This window comes from Primulina huaijiensis, chromosome 16 (assembly GCF_012295235.1).
Source record: "Primulina huaijiensis isolate GDHJ02 chromosome 16, ASM1229523v2, whole genome shotgun sequence".
In the NCBI taxonomy this organism is placed as follows: Eukaryota; Viridiplantae; Streptophyta; class Magnoliopsida; order Lamiales; family Gesneriaceae; genus Primulina; species Primulina huaijiensis.
Genome location: NC_133321.1, coordinates 18,756,457 through 18,783,370, shown reverse-complemented (window position 1 = coordinate 18,783,370; position 26,914 = coordinate 18,756,457). Strand labels below are relative to the sequence as shown.

General features: G+C 34.7%; 2 protein-coding genes across 3 annotated transcripts in view; one reads left to right on the top strand and one right to left on the bottom strand.

Annotated features, from left to right (window-relative positions):
- LOC140961197 (nuclear pore complex protein NUP205) overlaps window positions 1–22,869 on the top strand; it is a 34,449-nt gene extending 11,580 nt beyond the window's left edge. Inside the window, exons 18-45 of one of the 2 annotated variants that reach the window (XM_073419560.1) lie at window positions 28–151; window positions 1,821–2,018; window positions 4,029–4,147; window positions 4,233–4,383; window positions 5,058–5,170; window positions 5,295–5,376; window positions 5,471–5,557; window positions 5,651–5,728; window positions 6,207–6,407; window positions 7,061–7,153; window positions 7,224–7,334; window positions 7,436–7,606; window positions 8,121–8,176; window positions 8,251–8,323; window positions 8,444–8,634; window positions 8,720–8,846; window positions 8,922–8,999; window positions 12,936–13,100; window positions 14,056–14,226; window positions 14,316–14,453; window positions 15,608–15,751; window positions 16,006–16,125; window positions 19,790–19,885; window positions 19,987–20,124; window positions 20,213–20,313; window positions 21,691–21,810; window positions 21,886–22,018; window positions 22,562–22,869. In XM_073419560.1, coding sequence (XP_073275661.1) covers window positions 28–151; window positions 1,821–2,018; window positions 4,029–4,147; window positions 4,233–4,383; window positions 5,058–5,170; window positions 5,295–5,376; window positions 5,471–5,557; window positions 5,651–5,728; window positions 6,207–6,407; window positions 7,061–7,153; window positions 7,224–7,334; window positions 7,436–7,606; window positions 8,121–8,176; window positions 8,251–8,323; window positions 8,444–8,634; window positions 8,720–8,846; window positions 8,922–8,999; window positions 12,936–13,100; window positions 14,056–14,226; window positions 14,316–14,453; window positions 15,608–15,751; window positions 16,006–16,125; window positions 19,790–19,885; window positions 19,987–20,124; window positions 20,213–20,313; window positions 21,691–21,810; window positions 21,886–22,018; window positions 22,562–22,645 — 3,463 coding nt within the window. In that variant the 3' untranslated portion in view covers window positions 22,646–22,869. Of the gene's footprint in view, window positions 1–27; window positions 152–1,820; window positions 2,019–4,028; window positions 4,148–4,232; window positions 4,384–5,057; window positions 5,171–5,294; window positions 5,377–5,470; window positions 5,558–5,650; window positions 5,729–6,206; window positions 6,408–7,060; window positions 7,154–7,223; window positions 7,335–7,435; window positions 7,607–8,120; window positions 8,177–8,250; window positions 8,324–8,443; window positions 8,635–8,719; window positions 8,847–8,921; window positions 9,000–12,935; window positions 13,101–14,055; window positions 14,227–14,315; window positions 14,454–15,607; window positions 15,752–16,005; window positions 16,126–19,789; window positions 19,892–19,986; window positions 20,125–20,212; window positions 20,314–21,690; window positions 21,811–21,885; window positions 22,019–22,561 lie in introns of both variants that reach the window. The other variant, XM_073419559.1, reaches the window with a different exon arrangement.
- Window positions 22,870–25,820: 2,951 nt separating this feature from the next.
- On the bottom strand, window positions 25,821–26,878 carry LOC140961201 (ethylene-responsive transcription factor WIN1-like). Its single transcript, XM_073419563.1, has 2 exons — window positions 26,734–26,878; window positions 25,821–26,531 (listed from the first exon to the last, which is right to left on the bottom strand). Exons 1-2 carry the CDS (start codon window positions 26,811–26,813, stop codon window positions 25,967–25,969), a joined length of 645 nt encoding a protein of 214 aa, XP_073275664.1. The 5' UTR covers window positions 26,814–26,878; the 3' UTR covers window positions 25,821–25,966.
- Between the last annotated feature and the right edge of the window lie 36 nt (window positions 26,879–26,914).

The following is a 26,914-nucleotide window of genomic DNA, read 5'->3' as shown; positions in this document are numbered from 1 at the left end:
TAATTGTGCAACGATTCTCATGTATAGGATGTTAAGCATGTATGATATTGGTGAAGAAGATATTGAAATTGTTACTGATCAGCCTACACTTTCAGTGGTTGCAAAACCTTCTATGGTTAACATGCAGCTTCCAGTCATAGAGTTGATGAAGGTACTGACCTCAATTTTTTAGGCCTTTCATGTGGTGGTTTCATATTTATGCCATGATCTTGTTTGCTTGGGTTGATAAGTCTATAGATATTGCTCTTTCTCAATTGTACATTCTTACGCTCATGGCCATTTGAAACCGAGAACTAATAAAATGAGAGATCTATGTAGATGCTCGTGAATAGGTTTGCCAGTAAGACTTGAATTATGGCAATGATATTTTTGAAGGAGAAGAGCAATTTGTATACTTTTGTTTCTAAACTTGTGACTGAATCATTTGATATGTGGCATATTTACGAGGCATACATTTTCTGCTGTGTTCCCTAATATGTGACTGAAACCTTTTCTGTTAATTCATGACCGTATATCTTAATCTGTGTTAAACTCATAATTTTCTGAAGCTTTCTTTTTAGATATTATTTAAGCTTGAAAGTTATGCATGCTCGTGGTTTTAATTTGCATGCTCAATTTGATACTTTTCATGTCTAATATAAAGCAACTCAAACGGGGCTAGTGAAGGTCAAACCCTGAATTTGAAATTGAGTCATCTTGAGAAAGTATAGTGGATTTTCTTTAGCTAATTTTGAGATGTTTGAAACGTATAATTTGTAAAAACAGGACGTATCCAAATCACATTTCCCAGATAATATTGTTAGAAAATCAACGGAAATATTATATAATGAGATTTGTTGTCGGGGATCATGATAAATGTTTCATTTGATTTTAGTTAGTTAGGATTGGTTTCTTATCATATTTATCCCCAAATTGAGAGCTTTGTTAATGTGTGATTGTTGTTTTCTAAACTAACGAGAGAATAATGGTTTTCTAACTCTCTGAGTCTTTTGTTGTGGATGTGAGTCTTTATGGTTGAATTATAAAATCCTATGGTGTGTTATGTGCTCTCTTTAATAGATTCCTATCAGTTTACAAATTCAGTAAATATAAACTCTCAAGGATGATAAGATATTTATTTAAAAAAAATGATAAACTATCTCACACATTTTGAGCTGAGCTTTAAATGTAATACATTTATTTTGGTGCATCATAACGGCTGAGAGCTTGAGCTTGAGGCAGCTTGGGTTTTGTCCAAAGCTTGTGGTAATTTTTAAAATAATTTCAAGATCTAAGGAAGAAAGCGTGCATCGAACAATGCCTTGAACTTATTGGTTTCGTTTTAGTTGAATGCTATCCATTACACACACAATGGTCGGTAGGCTCTCTTGATATTTGCCTTCAATTTCTGTAGAAAAATGTCATACAACAAGTTGAGATAAAAACAATATATGGCCAAGCTTTCTAGACGGTACATTTTTCAAGATTCAATGGACCAAATTACAAGAATTTTGTATTACTGTTAAATCTCCACATACTCAACGGCTTATAATGTTGTCCGTGATTGACAAGCCCACAAATCCTTACTGATATTTTCAATTGTCAGATTAGAGACACTTTTTAAATGGTTTGATGAGCAAAATCTTTTTCTATAATGCAAATTATTTAAATAATTGATTTTCAGTATTCACTGTTGTCAAATCACATGTGATGTGAGTATGTGACACATATTTTTGTGCACACAATTGATTTTCTGTATTCTATTGTCAAATCACATAAGATGTGATACATAAATTTTGCGTATGCATCAAATTTACATTGGGCCATGTCGATTGTTGCAGGATTTTATGAGTGGGAAAACTGTGTTTCGAAACATGATGGGCATTATATTACCAGGAGTTAGTTTTTTAATCACTGAGCGTACAAATCAAATTTATGGGAAACTACTCGAAAAGGCCATACTGCTTTCTTTAGAAATCATTCTTCTTGTCATGGAGAGAGATATTGTTGTTTCTGATTTCTGGCGCCCACTTTACCAGGTATTTATCTTGAGCTCCTCTTTAGTAAAATTATCTATAATGGCTTATTCCTAATACCAGAATTTAAACGACATTTATTTGCCAATTTTGCTATGTAATTTGTGACATCTCACATCCTAGCTCGATTAATTGCCTGATATGTTTGATGTGTTCTATGGGAGGCTACTTAGATAAAAAAATTGTCCAAGGCATTAGAAGCTAATAAGAAGATTACTGGGAATAAATCGCATAAAATCTTATGGTGGTGATATGCCTTCATGTGATGCAGTATAGACCAAAATGAATATATTTCATATCCTTGGTTCTTTAATGCAAAAGAGAGTACACACTTTATTTGAAATACCAGTGTTCTAAAACTCGGGCTAGGCGGCCGCCCAACCGCGCCGAAAAGGTGCTAGGAGGCCAACCTAGGTGGCAAGGGCGCCTAGGCGGGTCTAAGCCTTTAGAGTTTTTGAGAATTTTTTTTCTATTTCTAATTTTTGAAAGCCCGACTAAACCAGAATATGACATAAGAAAGAATTATAGGTTTGTGCTTTTAGTTTTTTGGGATTGAAAGTCCAATTAAAACCACGATGCTCATTTCTGCATACATAAGAAAATTGAACCAGAGTCTATATGTAATTTTTTTCTTTATTTTAATTTCTCTTGCATTGCCTAATCCTGACCCGCCTTAAGAGGAAGAAGCATGAGGAATGAACCAGATGTCAATTAGATTTTAACAAAGTTTGGATTGAAATTTATTTTAAGAACAATTACAAGTCTCTTGATAACGTGGAATCCGCCTAGCGGCGTCTAGTCCCCACCTAGGCTTTAGGCGCTGTTGTGGCGCCCGACTAGGGCCTAGCGGATTTTAGAACCGTGTGAAATGTGACAGAGACAACCTTATCCTCTCCTCTTCAACACTATCTTACATCTGACTACTTTGGCCTTTCTCCAATTTGTTAACTCGCACTAATACTTAGACTATACAGGGGCTACATGATTAAGCTAAACTATAAAATGACAAAACATGAGTTAGACTAAAGCTAATCTTGCGTCAACTGCAACACTAAGTTTGAGAAGCCTATAATATAAATAGCAGCGTCACTTGATGTAAGCTTGAACAAATTCTGGTGCCATTAGTTTTCTAATCGTTCTTGTTCAAGCTGTGAGCATGTGGGAGATTGTACAATCAAGGAATGGGAATATTGTTGCAGAGTGGGTGGAACCTTGTTCAAACTGTTTGTCCCAAAAGCTACACTTAGTAGTATTTCAACCAAAATTATTTACATTATAATTACAAACTCCAAGTTTTGATAATTCTTTTCTGGGGCTGAAACCTTGTTTTTCTTATCTTTCTCCATCATTTCCAATTTGCCTGGCTCCATTATCCCTGCAATCGAAGGTTTCTTTTATGACAATTGGTTTGAAGCAGAACCTTTAACGAAGGACTGCTAGACTTGTCCTAGGATGAGGGGACTCGTTCGTGGTCTTATGAAGTTCAATTCATGAGATGATACCTGTTCTTTTATGGAATCCATGGAAAAGGTGTACTAATTTTTAAGTTACTATACATAGTTCAATTTGAATCAATCATTTTAGTCTCAAGGGAAACAAAATTAAATCAAATAATTTGCCAGACAAATGTTTTGACATAGTTGATTTACTTTCTCTGCTGGATCAATTTTTTATGCTATGTATTCCTTTTTAATATTGCTGTGGCTATTTGGCTCCTCCTTGAAGTTTGGCAGTCAATGTCCTCTGAAGCATTATCTTGGGGTTTTATTGATTATTATTGTCATTTCTTAGCACTGAGAACATGAAAAGCTGATCTCTTTACTTGCCAATCAGTTCATTATCAATGTTTTTGTGACTTTTTTCCCTTGAACATTCTCAAGTTCTTGGGGTGTCTGTGAGTCATTAACTAATACTATCGTAACTGCTACCGTGTATCTGATTTTATTATAGTTCCTCACTGTAACATTTGGACCTTGAATGATAATGTTCCCTGATCTTTTCTTCTTAGTGCAGCCTTTGGATGTCATACTCTCTCAGGATCATAATCAAATTATAGCTTTATTGGAGCTTGTCAGATATGATTTTCTGCCCCAGATTCAGCTTTGCTCCATCAAAATCTTGAGCATTCTGAGGCAATCTTTCCATTTTGTCCTCATTTTACTTGATTATATTAATTGATAATGTTCTACAACAACTAAGTTGTCAAATTGCTTGCAGTTCACGTATTGTTGGGCTCTCACAGTTGCTGTTAGAAAACAAAGCTGCAAGTGGTCTGATTGAGGATTATGCTGCCTGCTTAGAGCTGCGGTCTGAAGACTGTCAGAATATTGAGGATAGCAGTGAAGATCCTGGTCTCCTAATAATGCAAGTTAGTTCGAATTCTGCTGTTTCTTTTCTTTTTTCCTTTAGACTATCGGACAGGTAAATTTTTTGTTTCCAAGAAGTATATTTTTTGCAATGATAAATGATTTGTGGTGCATATCAGATATTGTTTTATGTTTATTCATTTTTGACACGACAAGTGCTAAAATCTAGGTCGGAGGAATGTACAGTGATTCCTTTCAAGAACCTTGCAAAGTTCTTTTTATCTAAAATTCAGAATATCTCATCATTTGTCAATATAGTTGCTTACTTGCTTTGCTTTAACAGCTTTTGTAGTTATTTGCATTACTGTTTAGCTACCTGAAGTATTGTTTTTCTTAAGGGGATCTCTCAGTTAAGAAAAGGGCAGATGATCCTGATACTTTTTGTAGGTTTTATGGTTTTATGCATTTCCCAAATAAATAAAGTCATGATTTATGGTTAATGTCTGTGATGCTATTAGTTTTGTACCTTATCTGTTGTGTGACAGGATATTCATTTGTTCTTTTTTCTGTCTTGGATCATGCTAGGAATAAATGTCTACCATTTTGTTTTTGCAAATTTGATGTTCAGATAAGAGCAAAAACCTTGTATGCCATTGCCCACTGGTTAAAAATATTTCACTTATACTTTATAATATAATTTCACAAATTTCATCAAAGTGTATTTTCCCAAATGCAGCTTCTTATTGACAATATCGGTAGACCAGCCCCTAATATGACCCATTTATTGCTTAAATTTGATGTTGATATCCCAATTGAAAGGACATTGCTTCAGCCAAAATTTCATTACAGGTATTATTATCATTATGTATATTTGCTTATGCGTTCAGTTACAATTATTTGCAGATGCAGTTGATTTTCTTTTTTTTTTTTTAAAAAAAATTCTAACACGAAATGCATTTTTGATTAATTGTAGTTGCTTGAAGGTTATTCTCGATGTTTTAGATAAGCTTTCAAGGCCTGATGTCAATTCTTTGCTTCACGAATTTAGTTTTCAGGTTTGACATAATGCTTCAACTTCCTTTTTACCCTTTACTATTGCAAACTTTGTTTCCTTGTCAATTTGCAGAATATAATACTTGTATTTTGCAGCTCCTCTATGAATTATGCACGGATCCACTTACTTCGGTGCCTACCATGGACTTGTTGTGCTCCAAAAAATACAAGTTCTTTGTAAAGGTTTAGTTTCTCCACCCTAAGATTTTAGATTGTTTGTTTTCCTCAATGAAAATGTTTAATATTTATTGTGCCTGCCAATGTTCTCCCTCTCAGCACCTGAACTCAATTGGTGTTGCCCCTCTTCCTGAAAGAAATAGCGGGCAGGCGCTGCGTATCAGCTCACTTCATCAGGTTTTCTTGTTGATACATCTATGTTTATTGCCCTCTCTAATATGCGATATATTAACTAAAGTTTTGTTTTGGGTTACTTCTTTGAATAGCGATATTAACGTCATTTTTGATTTGTAACAACCCATTTCAATATGATTGGGTGGTCTTTGCTATATTTTATTTTAATATGCATAAGGTATAATAAAATCTGATGGCGCAAAGATATCACCATCCACTGAGATTCTGATCGCCTTTTGTTTTAGTTTTATTGGTTTGCTTTGCGCCCTTAATAACTAGGATGGTTCCTTCAGAATTGATGTGAATTCCATAACCTTATCCTAACCTACTTTTTGTTCAATACTGTTTTTTTTTTTTTTTTTTTTTTTTTTTTTTTTTTTTTTCTTTTTTTTTTTTTTTTTTTGTAAAAATTTTGAACAACTACTCATTTTACTGCAAAGATGGATTTATTATTTCCTAAATATCTTCTCGTCTTTTGTAGAGATCGTGGTTGTTAAAGCTTTTGGCTGTAGAATTACATACAGCTGACACAACGAATTCAGTACATCGAGAAACATGCCAAAGCATTCTTGCTGAATTGTTTGGGCAAAAACTTGTTGAACTCGGGATTAATTATGATATTTCGACCTACGACAAAAATGTCACTGATATTGCCACAAGCAGTTCAACCAACAGAAACAAGGTATCGTTGGTTACGGGTATTTGTGTTTTTTTAAGCATTTTCAAAAGAACTGAAATGCTCTTATGGGCTGAAAACACATCTTTGTTCTTTATTTACACATTAAAATCTCTTCTCTGGCAGTATAATTTGTTACTTGGGTGTTTGCCGAAAAAGTCTGCACCACAAAAGTTTGTACCTTGAAAGCTCATGAAATAAACATATTATCTAAAAATTGTGATTATTTTTATTCTATTTTTGTTACTTTCAATGGAAATTTTAGCTGCAATCAATTATGTAAATGCAAAACTACAGTTAGCACTTAGCACCAGGTTAGTGTGAGGATGATAAAGAGGTATTCAATAGTGTTTCTATGCTAACAAGATGGGACATCTGTTTGATATTCAGCTTTGTTGTGGTTCGTTGAAGTTGTTTTAAGTAATTCATATAACAAACTACCATCCTTGGAATTGTCATCATGCATCTAAAAGGTTTCTAACCCTACGTTGGGTAGGTTTATTTAGGACTTCTTCCCGACAATCTCTAAATCTGTGATGTACTGGTTCTTACTTGGTACCAAACTGTCCAATCTGTTTGTTTATACTTTTTAATCAATATTGTCTTTGTTGGTTGGTCATGAATACGGATAGCACTAAGATTTTTGTTTTTAATTGTAGATTCTAGAAATGCTTGAAATCATCCAGTTTGAATCACCAGATATTACATTAAAGTCTTCTCAGTTCGTCTCTAGTGTAAAGTTCGCATCTCTGGTAAGATTATTTTATTTGCTGTTTTAGTACTTGGCTTCCATTATACTTTCAGCTCTTATATTCTTTCTAGGCTGAGGACATACTCACCAACCCAGGAACCTCTGAAAGGGGTGTGTATTATCGTTCAGAGCGTGGGGACCGACTTATTGACCTAGCTTCTTTCAGAGATAAACTTTGGCAGGTGCTTTCTGCTGTAGTCCTTGTTTAATTTGACATCCACTTTTGATCTGCTGGTATAGCACAGACTAAACGATATCGACTTTATGTTTTCTTTCTCCCCAGAAATTCAATTTGATCAATCCCCAATTAGGTTCTTTTGCGAGTGAAACTGAATTGAATGAAATAAGAGAGGCGATCCAACAATTATTGAGATGGGGATGGAATTATAACAAAAACCTTGAAGAACAAGCTGCTCAACTTCATATGTTAACAAGCTGGTCTCAAATTGTTGAGGTTTGCTCTAGTTTTGATGGTTTTCCTTGTTATATTTTTTATTTGTTATGAGACCTTTTTCCCCTCGAGCTGGTGAGAATTGGCATTGGCGAGTCGATGGGTGGTTGAATTGCGTGGTTGACCGTTTTTCTATATCTGCATCATTCATGTATAGAGATCTTTGTACATAAATGCATTTTTCTTCCACCTTTGTTAGAATGTCATGAGGATATATTCTAGGAATATATTCCTCTGTTTGTTTAGATTACTTTGCTATCTCTATTAGCAAATATTATACAAGAAAGAATTAGGTTGGGCAAGCTTAATCTTCTTATTCTCTTATGTGTAGGAATCTTATCCAACTAAAGTATCTCTTCTACCTGATAAAATCTCTTTAGTAGCTATCGGCCCATACTTGGGAAAAAATCCTATTCAAATATTTTTTTGCTGGTAGCTTCTCAGTCATTACAAAATAACTTGCTAATTATCTCAGATGCTCTGTTGCCATTCTGTTGTTTGTTCTTCCCTTTTACAGATATCTGCATCCCAAAAGATTTCATTCATTGAGAACCGATCAGAAGTGTTGTTTCAGTAAGTAAGCCTCCTTTTCTTTCTCAGCTTTAGATGCACACTCATTTTTTCTCAGTTGAGTTCCATGTGGACAGTTTGCTAGATGCCTCCTTGAATGCTTCTGGTTCTTCAAACTGCTCCTTAAAGATGTCACAAATATTGACACAGGTTAGATTGCTTCGTTGCTGAACCGTGATTTGGTCCTATTTTTTTCTGTCCTTCCCTTCTTTTTCTTTTTTCAACTTTTTTGCTTAATGTGAAATGACTTGAATTATGAGTTGTTTGAAGGTTGGTCTCACATGCATGGCCAAACTGCGTGATGAAAGATTTGCATTCCCTGGTGGCTTAAATTCTGACACTGTTACATGTCTTGACATTATTATGGCGAAACGGTTATCCAATGGGGCTTGCCATTCTATTTTGTTTAAGCTTATCATGGCAATTCTTAGACATGAATCTTCGGAAGCATTAAGAAGGCGGTATGACTTTGACTTACAATTATTTGCATGACAAATTACTTAAAACAGGAAATGTATCTGACCCTTTTTGTCATGGCCGAATCAGCCAATATGCTTTGCTTCTTAGTTATCTCCAGTATTGTCGGCATATGCTTGATCCGGATGTTCCCTCGACGATTCTACAGTTTTTATCAGACGACGAACAAGACAATGGAGATTTGGATCTCGAAAAGGTTTGCTGACTTCAAAGTAAACATTTTTCCCTTTATAGACCATGTAATTGAATAAACATGTGTCATTTCTTACAGATTGACAAAGATCAGGCTGAATTGGCTCATGCAAATTTTGCTATCATGAGAAAGGAAGCTCAATCGATTCTTAACCTGGTCTGTACTTGGATGATTATCTATTTTTTTTTGAATTTTATTTGATTTTGTTTGGCCCTTTATCTGGAAAATATAAACATAGAATTGGTAGACGAGAAAATTATTATTTAATATAGTTCTCAATACAGTGTACAAAATAAATAGACAGAAAGCCTCTAAATGAAATCCCTACAAATATGAGAGAATATCCTATCTTACTATAATATAATAGATGGCCTAAATAAAAATCAAATCTTAGTTTACTAAAAATTAAAAATAAAAGATAGCATGTCGAGTTGTCGACACTCTCCCTCATGTTAGTGCAAAGATATTTGTCATGCCCAACTTGTTAACTTCATCTTCAAAACATAGTCTTGAGAGACCTTTGGTTAGAATATCTGCAACCTACAAAGTAGTAGGAATAAAAGAAGTGCAGATTATTTCTCGTTCAATCTTCTCTTTTATGAAACTTTTATCAATTTTTTTATAAGAAACAATATTATATTAAATATTTAAATGCTATTAGTTACACGAAGCAGACAAGTCATCCGCACTGGAAGAAAGGAAAAACAAAAGTTCTGTTCATATCAACAACATATATAACTCCAATCCCTCAATAAATATGAGATCGAGAAATTTTTAAACTCTATATGCTTCCCAATTCGGTCATATGCTCGGATTTTAATCTTGTTCCAACACTCTTCAACACTTTTCTAAATTGTTAAAAATCTTTCTATTCCCTCCAGCCAAACTGACTAGAAAAATACAATGAATTACCAATGTCAAAATTTTTTTACCTCTCATGCCAAGTTCATGTCCAACATCTGCATTAAATAGCTCGTGTGAAGATCTTGGAACAACCCATACCGAACCAAAATTTCTTTCTTCATTCCCAAACACTTCCACCCACACATAGCATTTCCACTTGGTACTATGATGTGTTAGTCTTTTACCTTGCTGAATGAATTTAGTCACTTCCAAAAACTGTCTCGGTTATTGAAAAACCTTTGAAAAGAAAACACTGCATTGTTGCCCCTAAATCGGTTAAAATTCGAACACGCTTTGGGATTGTTGATGTAGTCCCATAGTTTCGAACGCATCCGTTGTGCGCTGCTGAAATCTGCTTCTGACAAGTAACTCGCATTCCTAGTTCTTTCTGTTAGACAAATTGAAGCCCCTCAACACCCATTCTGATTAGAACAATTGTTGTTCAACCTTAAATTCTTCCTCCAACCGAGAATAATATGGATCGCAATACACTTTGCAATACTAATTAACATCCCTACTTGTAAATTTCTTCACCGGCTGCTTCAAAGAACCCCAAGGTAGCATCTCAAGGAAAGAAAATATCAAAAGGGAAGAGATCGGCCTCAGAAAGATTGAAATGGTATGGCCTCAGCTAAGGTAAAGGATGACTCTGGGCGGAGGGACCGGTGGGTTAAACGATGGCTAGGATGTGCGACGAGATGAGAGACGACTAGAAAGAAAGGCTAGGGTTCATCGATTGCTCACTTACTCCTGGAGCCATAGTACATAGGTCTAAACTCAGCATCCGCATTGTTTCTTGCAACAACATTCTGTTTCTTGCTCATCCACGTCATTGGGTTACCCCACACAAAGGTGTTGTTAGGCAGATGTTGATCTCCGATAACTGACGGAGCCCGCCTGGTCAGCATTAGTACCTCAAATTTTCTTGACTCAGTTTTCTTTTCCTTTGCCTGATGTTCATTTTAGATACCGAAGAATTCGATGTACATCTAGATGCTCTTTACATGGTGCATGCATGAATTGGCTTATCAAGCTTACATCAAAGACAATATCTGGTATAGTGTGAGACAGATAGATCAGTTTCCCAGCCAGTCTTTGGAGTTTCTGAAGGCTTGCTTCCCACACATCATGGGCTGTCGGCAAAAACATAAATGGTTTCCCAACCGTTGGGTCCATGGAATTAATACGTCACACTTTTCCGACCGCCAAACAATGTATTTTGCATCACTAGATGTCGAAGCTTTAATTTCTCCATTCAGGTAACCTAGCTTCCGTTTTCCATCGATCACCAGTCGAACGGGTTGAGCCCATTCAAGATAATTCTTCCCGTTCAGTTTATGAATCATTATTTGGAGAGAATTATCATTAGAGAGAGCAAGATTTGAGGGCAGGGACGCTGTTACACCAGGATGGGCAGGACCTTGGTCGTTGCCGCTGCTGGAATTTCCGTTGCCGCCGCCATTGTGACTGGCGCCGACCATGGCATCCTTGAAATTCATGGCTGACAGTTTTTAGTCCTTGGATAAAAAATGACTGATAAGCAGTTTCTGATACCTTGTAAAAAATATTAACGTAGCAATGACCCTACTAGGTTAATTTATTGAGTCTTATCGTAAAAAATAGAAGCTTTACTATCTTGGTATCAAAACTTTCGGTGGATATAATTTGGATGGCGTTGAATGGTTCATATATTTAATATTTGTTAATTTTTGTAGTTGGGCACGGAGGATTTTTGAGTTGGGTTTAGAGATTCTTCCAGGTTTTTTTCTGTTTGTTCTTTCTACGACTTTCTTCCCGATTTCCAACTTTCTTTTATTCTCGTATTACCCTAATATCTGGAAAGTACCTATCCCGCATAAGGTTCAAGTTTTCTCGTGGATTGTGGCTTTGGGGAAACTGCCGACTTGTGATTCGTTGTGAAAAAAAAGGCCTGTCAGTGCCTTATGCCCGCAATGGGTAGCTTATGCCGGAAGAAAGAGGAGAATCAGGACCATGTATTGTTGCATTGTTCTTTCGCGAGTGGTGTATGAATAAAAGTATTGCAAGAGTTGGGTTTCGAATGGACTTTCCCAAGAAAGGCACATGACTTGTTTCTTACGGAGTCGGGCTTCCCCGTTGGGAGAAGATCTAGAAGCTTTTGGTATTTGGTAATTCATTGCATTTTTGGTCGATTTTGTTGGATATGAACAAAAGACTTTTCACAGATTTGTCGGAGTCTATGGACAAGGTCTTGGAGAAGATCAAATTTAAAGTTGCGACTTGGACGACAAAATTGTCAGAGTTTAATCACCTGTTTAATTCAGATCAAATTTATATGTTCCTGACACTAGTGTAGTAGTCGCTTTTCTCTTTCTTTTGTGAGGTGTTTTGCGGCTTACTCATCCGCTTCTCTTGTAACCCCTTCTATTATTATAATAAAGTTTAGTTTTAAATAAAAAAAAAAATATTTGTTAACTTCTGTTGTCAATAAATTCACTTGCACTTTATGGTTGTGAGTTTGTATCAATATATTATATTTTTGCTTTTGATTAGAATTGGATTTTTTCCACTGAAATTTTGATTAAAGGAATCATTGGAGGTTCCCCTTAATCGATTCGCTTTAGTTAGTGTTGCATTGCTTAGGTTTGTCTTCCCTACGTTTGGGAATGTTTGGTGCAGTTGATTTGAACAGATTTTCCTTTGGCCTTTCTTATATCTGTGGTAAAATTCTCCGTGCCCTCTTGATTTGATGTCATGCGTATTTATGTTTTGTTTTTTTAGGTATGGAGAGAGAGCTTAGGGTTCAGACCTCTTTCTTCTCTTCAAATCAATCTTGAACTGAAGAAAAAAGTGGCTTCTTGTTATAAAAAAAATCCCAGGGTACTTTAAATAGGACATAGTTTGGCTGGGAGTTAATACTGGAACTGCTTGAAGTGTTTTTGCAGTGTGCTACTTTATTACTTTCTCGGTCTCGGGGAAAACGCCAGAAGGCAGCGATTAGACTAGGGCTTCTTATTACAAGAATATGCATGAGTTGTACCAGCCCAGGATAGCTCCAACTAGTGACATACAAGACTGAAAACATAAAATGAACTTTGATAATAGTAAAAAAAATAGCGACCTGCATGCCATGTTCCATAAGTTTTAATTTCTACACCTGCACCATTTTTTGCTTTATTTCCTAATCCATCTTATTTGTTTGGAATTTAGGTTTTAAAAGACGCCACTCAAGGAAGTGAATCTGCAAAAACTGTGTCACTATATGTTTTGGATGCGTTAATTTGTATTGATCATGATAAGTTCTTCTTGGGCCAACTTCAGAGTCGAGGATTTTTGAGAGCCCACTTCTTGAACATCAGTAATTTTTCATGTCAGGTACGCCTGTTCCCCAAATATTCTATGCTCCTCCATAACCATCAGAAAATTTTACAGACTTTTATGCAGCTATCTGCATTTAATGATGGAAATTTTATGTTTGTGTGTGTTCTGAGATTATATTAGGTGTGTCTAGTTAAATAGTCATGTAGTTGATAGTAGATAGAGACAATATAGCTCATTGTCTTATTTGAGTTACGTGTATGTACTTATTACATTGTTCCTGCTATACTGATTTAAATAGTATGTTGATTGTACTATTTTGTCGTATATGCATTATATTATTATGTCGTTGGAAATACATTTTTTATGCATATGACGTTACATATTGTATGATTATGTGGCGAGGTTTGGCCGCCACACATGGTGATTAATTTTCAAGAAGGATAGGCATCAGAACTTGGCAAGCTTTTGTTGCAAATCTTGTTGACAATATCCTTGGGATTTTTTAATTGTTAGCTGAAGACATGCCTCGTTCTGTTGAATGTAACCACTGTCCTTATTAAACAACTTGTAAATAATAAAAAACTGATGGTGATGTTCATACTGAATCTGATTTTTCATTGTTATAGGAGTAAAGTTGTTCTGTTCTCACTTAAGTACTTTGGAGCGCAGTTGAACAGGAAAAGTATTGTTGTAGATGTGACAGTTAAAAGATCTGGTCAACTTTTGAAACTTGTTTGTTAAATAAATGATAATCGTTGAAAATAGGTTTTTTTCTACTTTCAAATATTCAATGGTAAACCGTTGGCCGTTGCGTTGCATCTAATGCCCTTATAACATGCAGAAGAGATATTTATATGATTGCCCATTTTCTCTGAAACAATATGGTTGGATATTTTAATAATTTTGGTTAAATATTTGATCTTTCTATGATTTCTTTTCTTGCTTTACATTGGGTTTATTCATGTTTTTTTAATTACTCATACTATGTCATACCTTTGTCCGATGCCAGGATGGTCTATTTTCTTTAGATTCAATGCAGCGAATCTGCACTTTAGAAGCAGAGCTTGCCTTGCTGCTGAGAATTAGCCACAAATATGGGAAGTCTGGGGCACAAGTTCTTTTTTCAATGGGTTCTCTGGAACACGTTGCTTCGTGCAGAACTCTGAATCTGCAAATGAAGGTTTTTTCCTTCTGTCACCGTCTTTCAAATTGTCTTCTAGTCACTGACTCTGGTGTCTAGCCGAATCTGAAATTTTTTCCATTTATCAGGGAAATGTCCAGCGTTTTGATAAGAGGATTGGGATGAATTTATCTGTTAATGTTGATAAACAAAGAATGGTTGTTGCTCCTATACTGAGATTGGTGTATTCCTTGACTTCGCTGGTTGATACTTCTGAGTTATTTGAGGTGAATTATGTTGGTATATATAAGAAAAATACTTATTTTTATTACACTTCATGCATGAGTTGATGATGTCCGATAGAATTTTCTTGAGTAGAATTTTCTCTGTAACAGATTTTAGTTGAAGTCATAATTTAAGCGCCATTTGAAATGCTCTATATTGACCTCCTCAAGTTTATTCTGTAACGGAACCTTGAGATAGAAAAGCTAGATTTTCACAGAATTAGATTTCAGACAATTCCGGCTGAAGGCAGATAATGGAATGGGGAAACCTATAGAATTGCATGATAATGACCTCTTCTAAGACCCTTTGTTTTCTATTTTGCATTAATAATTCAAAGCTAGCTGCTGTCCCTACTGTCTATAATTAACTAATGAGGAACTTGGAGATCTATTATCTTCATTATGTTCTTCTAGAGAGTGATTGAGACAAAATCCATGTATGATGTATCACATAAAGTATTGATGTGTATGATCATTTCTGCTGGCCACTCATTGGAATCTAGAATTTTGTTTGGCAAATTATGTTTTTGTTGGTCATAAGAAAAAATGGCCGAAGTCATATATATGGTATTTGTTAAGATACATTTGAGAGTATGAATCTCGTAGCATGAATGTTTTTTTTTTCCTGTATTAAAGTTATTCTGGGAATTAATGGACCATAGATGTGGAAGTCTCAAACTTCTGAGAACCCTTGCATTAATTATTGAGAATGAATTGATTGCATAGAAACCGGTGTGCGAGTGTTTCATGTTTAAACCACAAATATAAAGTTGGTCAAGTTGACTGTTCAAAAGAATATGTGTCTTTAAATGTTCAGGCACAGTTCTTGTTTACTTACTCATTTTGATATTGATGAAAATTGTTTCTTAAATCTCTTAATTCATGCGGCATGATTTATGATAAGATATAAAATTTGAGGCTTTTAAAAAAGCTTACTAAAGGAGCTATATTTTTCCAGAAACAGCTGAATGCATCTACATTTTGCTTGGACATTTTATTTCATTATACTTTCTTCTTCTCTATCTCTCTCTGTTCTTTTTTTTTTTTTTGTTTCTTTGAGTTTACCATGGAAGTAAATTCTGTAAATCTAAATTTTTCAATGACCATTGTGACTGAGTTGTAATTTTTCTTTCTGGCCATCTCTGGGTATTTGATAGGTAAAGAATAAAGTTGTACGCGAAATATTAGATTTTGTCAAAGGTCATCAGTTGCTCTTCGATCGAATTCTCCGGGAAGATCTTTCTGATGCTGATGAATTGACAATGGAACAAATTAATCTTGTTGTTGGCATACTTAGCAAGGTAAAAGCCAACAAAATTAGATCAAACCTGTTTTTAATGTCAGACAAATGGCTGTGCTTGCCGTTTGTATATCTTTGGGTTAAACAATGGACTATATTTTTAAGATACAGATGAAAATACATGATGACTATTGAAATTATGAGGCATGTCGTAACTGTCAAACAGTACAAATTGCAGTCCTTTTTTTGTGGTTTTTGGCCTTTATTTCGTACTGAGGGTTCTTTCTGCATATGATTTTTTAATTAACTTTTAAGGTTTGGCCATATGAAGAAAACGATGAATATGGCTTCATTCAAGGGCTATTTGGGATGATGCGTACTCTTTTCTCCCGCGATCCAGATGTTTTTGCTTCTACCCAATCATCCCGATCGGAGGTAATGAAACTGAAAATTCTCCATTCTTGTTCTGTAGACAGCATAGAGTAGTGGTCTATACTATAATAAAAGTTTGGATCTTCATGTTTATGTTACCCCTACTTGTTAGTGACACAGATGTTAATAAATTTTTAAGGTACAGTACACCTATTACAAACCCTGGGCATGTAACTGAATTGACCAGTTGGTTTCCTGCTGTTACAACTTTTTGCCTTAAACCACACATTGTACCTAAAGTTCGAGAATCCTTGAACACAAACACTAAGAAATGAGCAAAATACCTTTCACATTGAAAGATAAGTTTTTAGCTATTAATTTCCTTGGGTATCTTGATATGTTTTTATATGTTTAAAGTAAGTTGTTCACTATGTCACTGGAGTTTGTGGTTTGCTCAACTGTGAAGACTTAGAGGCTATATGCCGGAAGCCTTAATTTCTAGTTACCAGGGCTAAATCTCTTTTCTATATAGCGCTCTATTTTTTAAAAAAATTGTGTGATCAGAATCACTGTACCATTCTTTTTTTTTTTCATGAAACGAAATTATATTAAAATATGAAAATAGAGTACAAAGAGTCGGATAAGATATCCGCAAAAGCACAATACAGGAGACTACTGTCGTCAATAACATAAAATTTTTCAATCTCTTACTAGATCTGAGATAGAGAAATGATTAAACTCTACAAGCTTTCTCGTCCAACGAGCAATCCTAAACCTAATATTTTCCCAAACCTCGGCTATAGAATCTGCTATATCGTTGATAATTATTCTGTTCCACTTCAACCAAATTGACCAAAATAAGCAATGAATTACTACATTCCAAAAGGTCCGACATTTCCGTCCGTTAGGTAATTCTGGGTTCAAAAGAAACATATCATGCGCTGCTCTTGGAAATATCTACTCCGTAGTCCGTAGCCAATTCGTGCGATACTCTGTTCCAAATTCCATTCGTGAATGAACAATGCAAAAGTAGCTGATCTTGATTCTCCTCTTTGTTAGAGCAAATTGCACCAGTTCAGACATAATACACAATTGGACCATCTTTTTGCAAAGAATCGCAACCAAGGGAAATTAAGAAAATTACTGACCGGAAAAAAACTCATAAGAAGATCTAACCGAATAAACCCTGAAGAGCCCCCCAACCAAGCCCTAAAATTCGCCATACCCAACTCCAAATGAAAAGTTTCTAAAACCCAACAAAGTGCTCAACCTATCAAATTCAACCTCATTCAAAGCCCTTCTACTTCTAAAGCACAGATCCCAGGCATATGTGAAATCAACTGGAAGGTCCACTTTACTGATGAATTGCTGATAGGTTTGTTATGACTCGAGGAGATCTGGAAAAAAAAAGAACAAATCTTTGAATGACGAAACCCTCCACCAAATTATCCTCCCAAAAACGAAAGATATTCCTCCTTTTGAACACCGCCGTAACTAAAAGATGAAAAATCAGGTAAGATCGAGTGATAAATTTTCAAGGATTTCTAAAGTCTTATTCCTTGCCAACCCCACGTCCCAATCATTATCTTGCGATCCTTAAATGCTCTTAATAATTTTTTTTCACAAAGATTTCCTTTCCACATAACATCCCACCACCATTTCCCTAAAAGTGCCATATTCCTCAAACAAATATTCCCAATTCCCAACCATTCTATCTTTTGGCTTGCAAACTTGATCCCAAGCAACCAAATGACAATGCACCTTCCCATTGGCTCCTTCCCACATAAAATCCCTCATAATCTTTTCCATACCATTTGCCACACCTAATGGTACTTTAAATAGAGACATGAAATACGTTGTCATTGCACTCAACACTGCCGCTATCAAGCTTAATCGGCCCCCGATGATAAAAACGCTTTTTCCACCTTTCTAACTTTTTTGACATCTTAGATACCACGGGTACCCAAAAGGCTTAATTCCTAGAATTACCTCCCAACAGTACTCCAGAGATTTAATTGGTCACTCCTCATTTTTACACCCAATCTCTGAAGCCAAACCTTCCATTTCCGAACAATTTAATCCCAACAAAACATTTTTTTCCAAGTTAATATTCAGTCCTGACTTCTGGCTAAAAGAGTTAAGTATCTCCACTAAACAAATCAAATGCCTCTGATTTAAATTTCTCTGTCAAGTTACTTTTGGTATCCTCTTATTTCTTGGGATCTACTAATTTTATCCTTTCACACTTCCTCATAAATAGGGGTTTGCGGTATTGAATAACCTCAAACCATCCCTCTCATCCAGCCGAGACTTTCTTTCAGTTGTTACAACCTCAATTTTTTTTCTGTATAATCATATCTTTTTCGATTTATCCTTGGTTAGCAACTCATCCAACTGGGCATGCATGTTAATAATATTATGGCTGCACTCATGTTCTAATAGGAGTGCATTTCATTGATCATGAAAAGATAGTTTTGTGTCAGTCTGTTAGTGATCCTTTCTTTTGGTGTTTAGACAACATAGAGCACTATAAAGTCTACTTTTGGCCTGTTTAGGCTACAATTGTTGATTAGTGATTTCTGAAATATTACTGATGTTAAATAGTGAATTAGCTTATGAACAACCATACAAGTATAGAAGTATACTGCTTAGGGAGAGTATGAATTCGCTGTTGAGTAATTGCATTAAGAATGATCATCATTCGAGTTTTACATTTCCTAGAATTTGTGTACGCTTGAAATAAATAATATTTTATGTTTGAGTTCAGGGAGTGTTAGATTTAGGTATCTAACAGCTGAAAAGACTTTTCCTTTTCATTTATATGTATATGTATATAACGCAAAAGCACATTATCAAAGAGACCAATTTAAGATGCTCTAGCACATTATCAAAGAGACCAATTGAAGATGCTCTTGCTATATTAATATATAATAACGGCAAGACTCTAATGCCAATTTTTTCTCTTTGGTGTGAAGTATTTTGACCAAATTACTCTTCATTTTTAATAAAAGTGATACAGTGCTAAAATGGAAATGTAATAAATTTATTTACAAAATATAATTGTAATCAATATAATTCTCTCTTTAATTGGATATTTCTATGTACTTATATTTTCATTTACTTACTAATTATTTAAAATTTTCTATATCAAAATATATTAAAAATTTTGTGATATATCTTACATAAGCATCATGTATGCTTATTAGACTAGTGTTTGTTAAGTAACAATAGGTTACGAGTGGTCATTTTGGTGTGTTACCACTCTCTTACAGTAATCTTACTTGATTTTCTACCTCACCTCTTTTTAATAATTCAACATGGAGTTAAAGTTTATCATCAATAACATGGATGACAACAATCTGATCAAATAATTTGTAAGACACACATGTTGCGAGTGATGTGACTAGTATAAGAGCATATAAACAGTACATACTTATCCAAGATTCTTTATATCAATGAAATTGCTATAACCTTTTTCCTTGGTTGATGGAGAAGAAAACGTCTCATCGTCCAATGAGCTAACCTAAAATAAAGTGATGACTTGTTATAGCAGTTATCATTATTATCCAATTTACAATCTATGTAAGATTTGTACATTGGATGTATCTTCTTTGTAAAACACAAATTCAGCACATGAGATGCAGGTGTCACTTCATACATTCTTAAAGCACACGTTCCATTGAACTTATTGATTTGTCTGATCCTTTCACCTGTGCATGAATTTCAGATTCAACAGAAGGCTGAAGCTAGCATATCCCGCCTTTGCTTTAGTTTAAGCTCTTATCTTTATTTTCTTGTGACCAAGAAGTCCCTGAGACTACAGGTAAATGTCAAGGATGCTTGCTATCTGTGCAGCTCTTACTGAACAAAATGGAATTTAAAATTGACGAACATGCTCTCTGATCATAAATTCCTTGATAATAGGTTTCAGATGCTCCTACAGACTATCGTGCTTCTGCTGGATGCCAGCCACCTACGCTGACTTTGCTTGTTTTCTTTCTTGGTACTATGGCAACTGCTATTGAAAGAGCTGCAGAGGAAAAATATATACTGCTTAACAAGGTCCATGATATGCTTTTTTAGATTATCTCGATATATTTTATTCTCAGACCTCGGTAATTACACAAGTTATGAAATATGTACTCTATAGATTAAAGACATCAACGAGTTAGCAAGACAGGAAGTTGATGAAATCATCAACATGTATGTACCTCAAGATTGTGTTTCATCGCCAGAAAATATACATAAAAGGTATTGATCAGTCTATCCTTCTCTTCAATCACACACGTACAATTTCTCAGTGGTTAGTGGGGGATGGGAGCATCACATTACATTATTTGGCTTTTCTCCTGCATCTATACTCTTTTGTAAGGGGAAAAGGAAGTAAATGATCAATATATTTTCCTAGCTTGCTGTCAGTCAGCTGTTGATTGGAACTGTTGTAGTGCTTTGTTTTTATTATGGTTGTCTCCAAAATTTGAATTTAGAACGTCTGAAGGTATGAGTGTGATCTTATTCAGTCCAGTTACTATATTAGCAAAAGCTTATTGGCTTGACCATCGTCGTCAGCATCTGCTTTTTGATATATTGTCATCACTTGTGCTTGGTGTAATTTAATTTGCAATAGAATGAACACAGTTTTTTAATCTATTAACCTCAAGCATTAGGATGCACACGATGGCTCCTGCACTGATTGTTTATTGAAGATTGAGTGTAGCGTACTCAATCTACTGATGATCACAGTAGCTTGCTGACCAATTAAAAAAGTTTTCCAGCTTATCCTGACTAATGGCTGGTAGGTTCGGTGATAACTGAAGTTCATCCTTGTTTTACATGTCTGACCATCGTTAATATCATCACCAAATAGTACCGAAATCCACCTATCTTATAGTATCATGCTAACGCTTCAACCTGACAAACCATGCTTAATGGAACATCGTTAACTTTATTTGGTTTTAAAAGAATTTACAGGATGTCCATAAAGTTTAGCAAAAAATGGTTCGTCTTATGTGAGGATTTGTTAACCTTTTTTCTGTTTATCTTTTGAAACAGAAACTATTTAGGAAAAAAATCTTTCATTTATGTTCAGAACTTGAATGGACACTCCTATATGAATTTGTTTGACTGAAAAATAAAATAAATAAAAATTTTCCTCATAAACTCACTGACACACTGTGATTATTTTTTATACCACAATTTTTTTTTGAAAAAATTTCACTCATAATCTAGAGGAACTGGACCCAAAACTGATGTTTTCAGTTTTGATAAAGCAATAACCGTGCCTGCCATTAAGGAATTTGGGTGGCCTCATATGACCACCTAATTTGATTAAGATAATGTTTTGTTCTTTTGCTTTGTCATTATCTCTTAATTTTGCTGACTGGTCTTTGTTTTAGTGCATATCTGATAATGGTGTTAATCTTTTGAGCATATCCTACTCAAGTTCACATTGTTCTTTGAATGGCTTAGTGTTATAATTCGAGATTATTTTGCTAGTTTGATTTAGATCACCTTTTTGAGTTCATTTTTGCATCTAATATAGATTATGTCATGTATCAAGTTAAACTATATCAAGCTTAAATTTATATAATAATATCAACAACTTCATGACATTTTCTCTCTAAATAGGAGATATATTGCTATGGCGGCGATGTGCAAGATCGTTGAGCACAAGAATCGACTTATTATGCTTTTGCTTCTGCTTATGCAAAACGTGATGAACATCGTCCTTGCTCATTTCCAAGATAGGTAAAATTTTCTCCATGCTTAGACACCAGTGGTGGTGAAATTAATCTCTTTCCCTGATGCAAATTTTCTCGACAGTGCATATATAAGTGATTACAGCCACTCTATGAAAGTAATTGCACATAGCACCCAACTTGATGCCAAAGAGGACCTCCATACGCTGTGTCAGAACTCAATTCCAGTGCTTGAAAGACTTGAAGCTCTAAGAGAGGTAAACTCCTTTCTTTTGTACTCGTGTGCTATTCATGATATTTTCTTTGCTGACCATATCTTTCAGCTTTTAACAGATTGTATCTTATCTTTAAATTCCTTCGCTTTTAGTTTCACCAAAAACTAGATACTACCATTTAATTTACGAACAAAAGACACTGGTAGATATCATATTTATGAACAGAGTTGGATATATGTTTTGCCCTCCTGTATCCTCCATTTTAGCTGTCCGGTTCGATTTGATATATTTTATGCGACTAACGATGAAGTTGGAGTACATAGTAGAATCTTAATGGGCATAGTTAACTGCAAATGTAAATCACGCCACATTGAAGAAAGTATTTACATAGTGACTTGAAATTCATAATAATGATCAAGTTGAAGAGTTGTTTTTTCTTTCAAAATTTGGCCAGCACCATCATTTTGTAATTCATCAGATGATTTTGTAATTTGTATTACGAATGGTTGATTCATCTGCTGCATTATTTATTATTATGCTTCTATTTTTTCGTTTTTTATGTATGCATTGTTGGTGGATATACAGGATAAAACAGGGCAGAGCCTCAAAATTTTTGGTAGATTAGCCCGGTCTCTCAAGGAAATAGCAATTCAGAAGTTGTCAACCTAAAGAGATCCTGTGTCCCGTTAATGGCGTTTCGTAATTATATTTATGTTGTATTAAAAAATAAAGGCAGGTAGATAATATTTCTCCCTTAGATACAGGTCTTATAACATTGTTTCTCTAGAAAGAGAGAACTAATTGTATTATATATTGCTACATTACATTGGCTTATTTGACTTTAGTTTATACTGTACAATTCAAAAAGTGAAATACTTGAATGAAATTAGATCATTGTTTTTTTGTTGTTTTTTTGTCTTTTGCTGAGTAAATATCTAGAACAACGCATTAGTTTGTAAAGCACGTTAGCCAATTAAATACACTGAGCAAAACATGTGCGACAAACTCGTTCGAGAAAGTGTTGAAATCGAATTCCTGATCATTTGTTAAATATTCTGTTGCGAATTTTCACTACTGCAAGTGTACGGTGTCAAGTTTTAGTACTGGTTTAAGTACTGATATCGATCTCGCGAGGAGTAATTGTTTAAAACTGTATATTAAGTACCATAATTGACATAGCTCAACTTTATTTAGAAAATCAAATAGTGAGTTTATAATCAATTCAGATAAAGTAGCGAATTATGTAAATTTTATGCACACAGTCGAGATTCAACGAGTAAAGCAGTCTAGAGATATGATTTCGTCGAGTCTCCCCTATGCTAAATTAAAATTGACTAACATTTAACTAAATTGTATCATGTTTACTAACCAAGAACTCGCAATTTTCCTATTTCCTTTTTCAAGTGATAAATAGATCTGTACTACCTATTACTAATTGTAATATGTCTATTCAAAATCAAATAACATGTAATAAATACAAACTAAGTCCTTTTTGTTTTTGTATGGATTCACCAGAGTTATACGTCTTTTGCACGTTATAAACATCTGACGATGCGATTTCCCCTTTCCTAATCTCAATCCCCTCTGTCGAGTGCTAGATCTCAATTATTTAATCAATCGAATTATGGCCAATAATTCAAAAGCATTAAGAACAAGAAATCACAAATAAACACGGTGAATTAATTAAATGAAAATTCAAAAATGTCAATAACATAGGTTCGACACCGACTACATCAATCTCTAGAATTTAAAATTAGTTCATACTCGAATTTAAATCAATACAAAACCTGTTTATGATCATTAAAAGCGTAAAAGTAAAGAACCGAATTAGAAACGTGTTGACGAAAGATGAAAGCGCGTCTCCGTGTCCGGACTTAGTGTCTTCGATCTCCTTTCTTCGCGTTCCGTCCTCCGCTGGATCCCACTTTTTCGCTCCTTTTCTCTGTTATGTCGGCTATGTGTTAAAATTTCCGAATCCCCTCTAAACCCACGCCGAAACCTATTTAATTCTGAGAAATCGCGCAGCGCGCATATGCGCGACCAAGACTCGCGCATATGCGCGGGTCCTTCTGTTGTGTTGGGCAGTCCTGCTCTTTTGCGCGCACATGCGTATGCGCGGAGTCTTCTGTTTTGAACGTCATGAATTTCTTCTCTCGTGCATATGCGCGCCTCGTCCGGCGCATATGCGCGGTGTTCTCTGGCCTTTTCTTGCATATTGCGCGCATATGCGAGCCTCCAACTCGCGCATATGCGCGGGTCTTACTGCCTCCAAAGGTGGGCTCTTGCTCAAAATCTTCTTCTCCGCGCCATTTTTTTCGTTCCTTTTCATGTCCATGCGTCGTCTTACCTAGATTCCTGCGATCACACCAAAACTAACAAAAACGCATAATTCTGCCCAAGAAAACTAACAATCTAACTGAATTATAAGGATAATTTAAGTGCACCAAATGCACTTATCATATTCTACAAAAAAAGGTTAGTGGAGATTTAGAAGGATTAAGCATGAAGCGTTGATGAAAATGAGTCATTCATAGACCTTAAATAATTTTATTAAAATGAGTTTGTTTTGAATGATATGGTCGGCATGAGTCACCGGATGACATTGAGTTGAGCTCGGAAATAGTTGCATAATGTGGTATTTTTGGTATCTGATTTAATGGTCTGAGATTATTAATCATGATGACTTTAAGATTTTTATGTTCCAAAAATTGAAAATTTTATACATATAGCCTGAAACTTATTATACTTATGTATTATTTTATTTATTTTTTGGTTTGATATATAACTAAACATGAAATCACAAACAAGTTTTCTATACTTATCATCCAATTTAAGCATAATTAAGCATGTGATGTTTAATGTTTAATTTCGATTATTCTTATACTCCGTGTTCTTTAGGAAACTGATGATTAATTCTCTAAATCAAACTCAAATAGTATGCCATTCTATAATTTGGTGTCTCGATAAGATCGGGTTGGATTCAGGTATTACTCTGTGATGTTTTAAAATTTCATCAAATTTGTATAACTGTGGAACTTATAATATCTTTCATTTTGCATTTTCAAATACTGTTTTTTTTTTTAATTTTTTTTACTCCATAAATGAAAATTACATATAAGATTTTTATCAACGGTAAGTGTCTTTTGAGACATGTCGATCCGCTCAATATTTACACTGAAAAGTTATATTTTCACACAAAAAATAATATTTTTTCGTGAATAAAATCATTTTATAGACATGTTTCACAAAATTAACCCGTGAGATGATCTAAAGTTTTTGTATTTACCAAATGATTAATTTAATGGTGATTGCTTGTTATTAGAATAATTTATTTTTATGCATAATTAATTCTATCATCATCTTTATTTTCAAACATAAATATATCAAAATCATTATATATTATATACACACACACACATACATATCATTATACCTGTGTTTTTTAAAGAATCATTACACATGTCGAATAATTATTTTTAGTTTATTAAACATTTTTTAAATGATCAACCAAATTCGATCTTTGCCCCGTCTTAAATATTTTAGATTTAGATTGTACGTGAATTTTTTGGGTCATATTTCAATTCCGTGGCTCCCGGAGGATCTTTATTAGATGCAATGTGCAACAGGTAAGTACTTTTTTTTATAGTTATCTGAGACATTTCAGTTAATTATGTATATTGTAACCCTCAAATCTCAATTAAGAAATATGATGACAAATATTATTAATTACAAAACAACCCAAAAAATGATGATAATTGTAATAATCTTTATTTATTTATTAGCGTGATCATTTAAATTTATTGATCAACAACATATATATTACATATTTATCAAGAAAATCTTCACATTACAAGAAAATCTCAAAAACCCACATTAGTTTTTTTTTTCATTCCAAGTGCATGAATGTGTATATATGACCTAATAAACAAGAACAGAAATTATTAATAAGGTTAATAGTCGTCAATTTTCTTCCCTTTCCCCCGATTCTGACTACATAAAGAAGGGATTTTCTCCTTGCTGAACATCAATCGAAGTGTAAGGACTATTGATTTGAAGCAACTCTTCAATCATTTGCAGTGCAATTCTTTCTTCTTCATCCATCATCAGTGCTTCATTCCCATCTATATAGCTCTCCTCTTTTCGTTCCGTGTTAATAGAATCCACGTCGACTTTTGCTCCAAACTCAGAGTCTTTGCCATCATTTTTCTTCTTAAACTCGACCCTCGTAACCCATTTGGAATCAGAAGTCGGGCCTGCGCGTTTCTGCCACACCCCGATCCTCGAGTTCTCGGTATCGAGCCTCAGACAAGTAAGTGATGGAGAAGGTGCCTTGCTGCACTTTCTTAGCTTCGCATAGAGGATTTCTGACAAGGGTTTTGATGATGGATTCTTATTGACATCGTTCTTGGTACTCTTCCACTCGTCTTGGTCGGGATTTTGAATCACTGGAAAGTTCGTCTTTGCATTCCTTCCGTTCATCAAAATGGCTGCTTCATCGTATGCTCTTGCCGCCTCTTCTGCTGTGTCGAATGTACCTAACCATACCCTTTTCTTCCTGAAATTAAATCGGATTAGCTAACTTAATAAACATGGATATACCGATTTAAAAAAAAAACCTCATCTTTGAAGAAGAAAATGTACGTATATCTAGAGATATCAAGATGTGTGCATGGGACTGTGATGTTTAATTTAGAAAATTACGTAAAAGAAAATAAAATAACTGAAATTGATTGATATATGAATAAAGCAACACTTACAGTAAAGGGTGGCGAATTTCAGATACCCAAGAACCCCAATGGCGTTGCCTCACACCCCTGAACTTTTTTGAATGAACCATAATTTCTTATAAAAATATTTATATATATATGTGTGTGTATTGAAAGCTAATGAAGTTTGTTTGTATATTTATGAATATCGAAAGCAAACTGAGAGGTTATA